The 6,822-nt window shown below is 52.8% G+C and overlaps 1 protein-coding gene across 7 annotated transcripts in view; it reads right to left on the reverse strand.

Moving 5' to 3' along the window:
• The window catches only part of ANKDD1A (ankyrin repeat and death domain containing 1A), a 43,858-nt gene extending 38,068 nt beyond the window's left edge, over positions 1 to 5,790 (reverse strand). For 2 of the 7 annotated variants that reach the window (XM_047765686.1, XM_047765666.1), the window contains exons 1-2: positions 5,245 to 5,784; positions 1,782 to 1,885 (exon numbers count right to left, since the gene is read on the reverse strand). In XM_047765686.1, the coding sequence (XP_047621642.1) occupies positions 1,782 to 1,885; positions 5,245 to 5,278 (138 nt within the window). In that variant the 5' untranslated portion in view covers positions 5,279 to 5,784. Of the gene's footprint in view, positions 1 to 1,781; positions 1,886 to 5,244 lie in introns of all 7 variants that reach the window. The other 5 variants (XM_047765706.1, XM_047765725.1, XM_047765676.1 and 2 more) reach the window with 5 other exon arrangements.
• Positions 5,791 to 6,822: the final 1,032 nt, after the last annotated feature.

Here is a 6,822-nt window from a genome sequence, read left to right on the forward strand (position 1 = left end):
CATGGAGGAGGCCAGCCTCCGATCCATGAACCCACTTCTCTCTACAGTTTTTGGCATGTGAAAGGGCAACGAGAGAAAATATTAATTTTCTACATGGTCCTCTCTAGGGACCAGCTGTCCCCTTCCTTCCATCCATGCTGTCTCCTCTGCTGGAACAATGCCCTTCTTCACTGGTTCCTATAAAAATGCCACTTCCTTGGGAAGCCTTCCGGCCAGGCAGGCCCCGCCAGTCCCCAAATGCTCTCAAATGATGACAGTGGGAATGATTAGTTTGTGAGGGACTCTGTTTATTTTTATTTTATTTTATTTTTTTTTTGTCTTTTTGCCTTTTCTAGGGCTGCACTCACGGCAAATGGAGATTCCCAGGCTAGGGGTCTAATCGGAGCTATAGCCACTGGCCTATGCCAGAGCCACAGCAACGCCAGATCCGAGCCATGTCTGCAACCTACACCACAGCTCACAGCAATGCCATATCCTTAACCCACTGAGCAAGACCAGGAATTGAACCCACAATCTCATGGTTCCTAGTCGGATTCGTTAACCACTGTGCCACGACAGGAACTCCTAGTTTGTGAGAGACTCCGTTTAATGTCTATCCTCCTGCACCAGACTACCAGCTCTAAGGGCAGGGACCACGTCTGCCATGGGTTCTACTGTCTCCAGCACCTAGCACAGTGCCAGCACAGAATAAGCCATTAATACTTACTGAATGAATGAACTGAATGTAGCATTAGCATCCTATCATTCTACAAGCCATACTTCCTTGTAAGTGCTTGTCCAAGAGTTGAGACCAAGGATCCAGTCACCAATAACGTGCTGTGTGACCTAAGGTGACTTGCTGCCCCCTCTGTGCCTGCCTGCAGCTATAAATAGGACTAATCCTTGCCCTCCTCAACTCTCCAGAGGTCATTGAGGACCAAGGAAACAAGTGAATGAGAGCTCTAAAAACCAAAACACACCAGACACATGCTTGAATTCCTGCTACTATCCCTGGGCCCCAGGCAGGCTCCAAAGACCCAGGTTGTATCCTTGTCATCTCAAACCAGACAGAGAAGCCTCTGCTGCAGTCAGGAATCCCACACCCAATCCTCTCAGCCACTGCCTCCCACCCAGGCCCTCTCCTCTAAGATGCACCTGATGGCTAGAAGCCCCACAGCAGGGTGTGGTACCCAAACCTGTTCCCAGTATCCCCACCAGAAGGAATGGCTTTTCCCTCTGCCCCCTTCTCTAGCGGGGCTGTGGACCACCCCACCTGTGCCCTTCCCTGAGGCTTGGTCAGCGGCCCTGGTCTGCCTTCCAGCCCGGTTTTGAAACCCCCCAAAGGCAGACCTGAGGGCACAGCAGCTTCACACACTCAGCGGGCACAGGAGGCCCTCGGAAGACTGAACTAAACTGCTGCCTCACACATGCCCAGCTTGTCTTGGTCCTGAACCCCTGGACTTCTGACCACAGGCACCACTCCATCTTTGTCTCTCTAGGTGTCTGCCCCTATCTGCCAGCCTCTGACTCCTGATCTTTGACCCTTGCCCTCCTGATTCTAACCTATGTTTCTTGGGGGAGCCTTCTGGATGGTCACAGGGGTTAAGAGTTAGGATTGCTGGAATTTGCCCAAGGCTGGTCAGAATCCTGACCCTGACCTTGGGCCTCAGAGAACTTGAGACAAGAAGGACAGGGCCCCAAGTGAACACACGACAGCGTGCCTGCCTCCAGCTCCATGAACTTCCCCTCCTGGGTGGAGGCGACACCCTGGCACTATCCCCAGCCAGTGCCCCTTTACACACATGGTTTCTGGCCCTGAGGTTGACTCTCCTCCCGATCAGCTCCGTGATCCTCCTGACGTGGTTCCGGCGGGCAGCCTCGTGGAGCTGCCTCTCCAGAGGAAGCACTAGGGGGACAAAAGGGGCACAGGATGAGCAGAGAACAGGCCCCTCCCTGGCCCTGAACATCTCCCGGGCAAGGGGTCTTCCCAGGTGGCTTTAGGGGATGTTTCTCCTTCCTCTTGATGCTGGGGACTTCCCCAGATAGTCTATTTCTTCTCACACCTGCACCTCACACCTGCATGACCAGGACCTGGCAGAACCCTGAAGCTGGGAGAGTGTGGGCAAGACTGTCCACAGAGCCAGGTATGTGCCCCTCCCCCCTCAGAGGTGCCCCATCACCCAGTCCAGCTTTCCCAACTGCAGCTGCTTTTCGGGGGGCGGGGGGGGGGGCGGGGGGGGCAGATGACACCTGCGGCATGTAGAAGTTCCAGACCAGGGATCAGACCCATGGCACAGCAGTGACAATGCTGGATCCTTAACCCACTGAACTACCAGGGGAATCCTGCAATTCTTGAGCAAGGGAATGGAATGCATTCCCACTGGAGTCGACAACCACATTTTCCATGGCTCCAGCCAGTGAAGAAGGCTGCCAGGATTTACTGAACCACCCACTGCATCAGGTCCAGGTGAGACCAGAAGCAGGTGCACCGGCTTCTCTGTCCTTCTCCTTCCACCTCTTCTCTCCTCACCCCCAAATTCTAACCTGCTTTTGCCTCCTGGTTGTGGGGCCCACTCTGATTTCCCTCCCTATGGCCTCTTCTCTCCTCTCATCTTTGTCCATGCACCTTCATCTCAGACAAGCCCATGGACAACGATGGGCTCTGAGGGTCGGTGCCAGGTCAGCTTTCTGAGTTGACCATGTCACTCAGCTCTAATGACATGGTTCAGGGCTCATCTCATTGGACCACCATGCTGCTGCCATCCTGACTACTCTTAGCTGGATGAGAGGAGGTCTGGTCTCTTTGGCTGGACTGCAAGCTCCTTGGGGGCCCCGGCTACACTTGACTCTTGCTAACCCACCCACAGCTCGATAGTGCGCCCAAAGCTGAGCATAGAGAAGAATCCATAACACCCTGCTTCCACAAGTGACACTGAAAATCCCAAGATTATTGGATACTTGTCCGTCCTCCAGAAAGGCTTAGACACATTAGCACAGACAAATATTTACTGGCCCTTTGCACAGCCAATACAGGACATGTAATCTGAAGTTTTTTTGCTGCCAAGCCCATATCCTGCACGTTTGGTCCACTGCAAATGTCCAGATCCAGCCCCTCTGTGTCTCCAGGGACAGATGGCCAGTGTCTTGGCAGGGAAGGCTAGGTTGTTTAAAGTATCAGAGAGGCCTGTCATCAGTTTGTTTTTCCAGATAAATTCCACATGGTTTTCCAGACACAGGAGAGGCTTTGGAGCTTTCTGGGGCCTCATAGACACAACCTAAGGATCTCAGAGCCACCACCCTCTGGCTGGGCCATTTCCTGTCTCAGTGACTTAGGTTACTCAATTTTCCTGTACCGCCATTGCCTCATTTGCAAATGGGGACATGAGCTGCCCTGCAGGGTTATTGTCATGATTAGATAGAAGGTGTGAAAAGCCCCTAGCCTGGTATCTGGCAAAAAATACCATCATCATCATCACTATTATTCCTCCAAAGCAAAGGGTCAGAGAATAAGTTTTGGCAGCCAAAGACCTGGGGGTAATGCGGCCTCCTTCATTCAGGGAAGCCAGCAAAGCCCTAAGCAAGGAAATACCCTCCCTACCTGCCTCCTCACACTGCTTTTTTCCACAGCACCTCTCACCATTGGCATCTGCTATATTTACATATTTATTAGGTTTATTGTCTGCTTCCCCCAATATAAGTCCATGAAGGAAGAGATGAGTCCGATTTGTTAACTACTGTATCCCCAAATTCAGGCCCTTGCGCCTATCTGTTGAATGAGCAACTGACACACAAATCATGAAATTTCTTCAGGGCTTTGGAACTCTAAGATGTTGCCCCAGTTAAGACTCATTAGTTCCCTGGAAAACCAAACCACAAGCTCAGGTAAATGGCAGGAAAGAGGTTTATCAGGAGGTGGGGAAGCTTCATGTCAGTTCTTCAGGGGAGAAGGGAAAACACTGCCTTCCAAATGTGATCCCCTCTCATAGCTCCACCCTTCCTCACCCTGAAGGCTCTGCTTTTCCTGTAGGTGAGGAGAGGGCCCTTCTGGAAGAATCCCTCTTAGATCTCAAACATCTCTGGGAAGCACTGTGTCCTGAGCTGGCCTTTCCTTAACCTCTTGGAGGAAAACCACCATAATCCAGTTTGGGCAAAAGATCTAGCACTTCAGGGGTGAGCTTGGAGAAGCTGGGGTTTAAGTACCCACACTGCCACTTTCTAACAGCAGGAAACATCCCCCTTGGGGGTTTCAGTTCCTTGGGTTATAAAATCAGGATGGTGACAAAGGGATCTGTGGAGATCTTAGTGGAAGACTAGGGGGTGTGGCCTGGTTTGTGTTGACCAAAAACCAAGAGTCTGAATAAGAGCAAGCAGACCCTGCAGAGCAGGCGGGTGAAATCAAGTCTAATCTCATCTCTTCCATCCACCTCAACCTATGCATCCTCTTTCTGGCCACATCAAACACACATTGCACGATGGCCTCTGAGCCCTTGCCCATGCTGGGTCCTTTGCCCAGAATTTCCTCCTACATGCGCCAATGCTCCATTGCTGCACATTCTTAAAGGGCCTGCTCAAGTGATCCTCTTCCCCAAAGAGAACCCTGTACCCTCTGAAAGAATTAGCACCTGATAGAGCCATCACTGGCACCCCCAACCCGTCAGGACACTGGCACAATCCTCTCCCCTTGCCAGGCAGTGCAGCCAAAGGCCCCCAAGCTGCCCAGCTTAGAGATCCCGGCAGTTGGCACACTGAGGTGCTCTCCTCTCCTCTGGGTCTCACTCTCAGCATCTGATATGGTCCTCACTCCCCAACCAGCACAACCTGGGAGAGCTGGGGCCTTCAGCATTTCTGCCACTTAAAGGCTGTGTGACCCTGGGCAACTTGTTTAATCACCCTCGGCCCCAGCGTTCTCTTCTGCAGAATGGAGCTAACAGAGGGTTCCACTCATTGTCTCTGTGAAGATCAAATAATGTGCCTTTCCTGGCTCAGCCCAGCACACAAAGTAAGTACGCATAAAGGGTCGCACCACCATCCTATCTCTAGCTAACGTCTTCTCCACCGAAGCTCCCCGTTCCAGGGTGGGGAGTGTCTCCGAGTCCCAGACAAGCAGCCAGTGTCCCTTTGGGCAGGTGCGCGTTCCTCGCAAAGAACCCCAAGACCGAAACTGCCATGCTGACTGCGTCAATCGCAACCTTGGTCGCCAGAGCAGGGGTGGTGCGGGGCATCCTCTGCCTGCCTCTGTCTCCGCCCACGGGCCCGGGGACTCACGGCCATCGGTCTTCCACGCCAACTCCTCCTCCATGCGGCTGCTCCTCAGCCCCGTGCGCTTCTGCGGGTGCACGAGAAGCGCGTCCACCGGAAGGGGCCTGGGAAGCGAGGGAGCTGGAGCTGAGCAGGGAGTGGGGGCAAGGCTTCCAGGAGCGTCGGGGTTCGGGCGACAGCGGCTCCTCCAGAACCCTCGCCTCTCCTCGGCCCTTAAGTATGCTGCTTGCTCGGCTACTGCTGTCTCCGGCTCACCGCCCCCATCCCTGGCCCCTCCTCGGTCTCCCACGGCCCGGCGGGTCTGGGCCACTTGGGGCTCTGAGGGTCCCCCAAGACGTGTCTTCCCAGAGCAGTCCCTGCCTCCCGCACCCGGATGCAAACCTCCAGCAGGACTCCTGGTCTGGCGCCCCCAAGCGCTGAAAGTCGGACCCCCACTACTTGAGCGGGCATTTAGGAATACAAATCCGGGCAAGCCTGCAGGCGTTTGAAGCGATGGTGAGATGTGTTCATGATCAGAAAAATACAAGTTAGGGAGTTCCCTTCGTGGCTCAGCAAAAACTAATCTGACTAGTATCCATGAGGACTACAGATTGGATCCCTGGTGTTGCCATGAGCTGTGGTATAGGTCGTAGAGGTGGCCGGGATCTGGCATTGCTGTGGCTGTGGCTTAGGCCAGCAGCTACAGCTCTGATTTGGCCCCCAGCCAGGGAACTTCTATTAGGGAAGAAAAGGAAAGGGAAGGGGAAGGGGAAGGGGGAAAAGAAAAGCTAAAGTGACAATGAGGATTATTGAGTGGCACAATGAGTGGCAGAGCAGGTCCTCTCTGCGGTGGTTCTGGTCTCTGCGGAGTTAGGATTCCACCCCTGGCCTAGCCCAGTAGCTTAAAGATCCAGCATTGCTGCAGCTTCGGTATACAGGTGGCAGCTGCAGCTCAGGATGCAATTCCTGGCCCAGGAGCTTCTATGTGGGGGGAGGGGTGGGGGGAGGGAGAGAACAATAAGATATCACTTAAACCACCAATTAGGCTAGCAAAAATTAGGTAGTTTGGATAATGCCAAATGGTGGTGAAGAATGAGTGTCATAGGCCAGGTGCCCTGCTGATGGGAGTAAAGTCGGGCAGTCATTCTGGAAAACAATCTGGCAGTAATGAGGGAATTAAATACGTGGGAACTAACTCTTACAGGCTCAAAAAGGAACACATAAGAGGATGTTGTTGCTGGGTTGATATTTTGTAGTTGCTGGGGATTGGAAGCAACCTAAGTGCCCACATAGGAGAGTGGATGGATGGGTAAAATACGGTACTACCTTGCAACTATAAACACAAGGGACCAGGTGTATTCACTGCAACTTGGATTGAAACACCAAGTGCTGAGGGGAAAATGTGAAACAACCAAGTGAGACCTAAAAAACAAAAACAATTCAGATGCTTGCACACAAGACAGATTTGCAGACACATGCAAACCAAAAGATACACATTAAATAACCTATATGGCGGAGTGCCTGTTGTGCGGCAGTAGAAACGAATCCGACTAGGAACCATGAGGTTGCTGGTTCGATCCCTGGCTTGCTCAGTGAGTTAAAGAA

Source organism: Phacochoerus africanus, chromosome 2, assembly GCF_016906955.1.
Source record: "Phacochoerus africanus isolate WHEZ1 chromosome 2, ROS_Pafr_v1, whole genome shotgun sequence".
NCBI classification, from domain to species: Eukaryota; Metazoa; Chordata; class Mammalia; order Artiodactyla; family Suidae; genus Phacochoerus; species Phacochoerus africanus.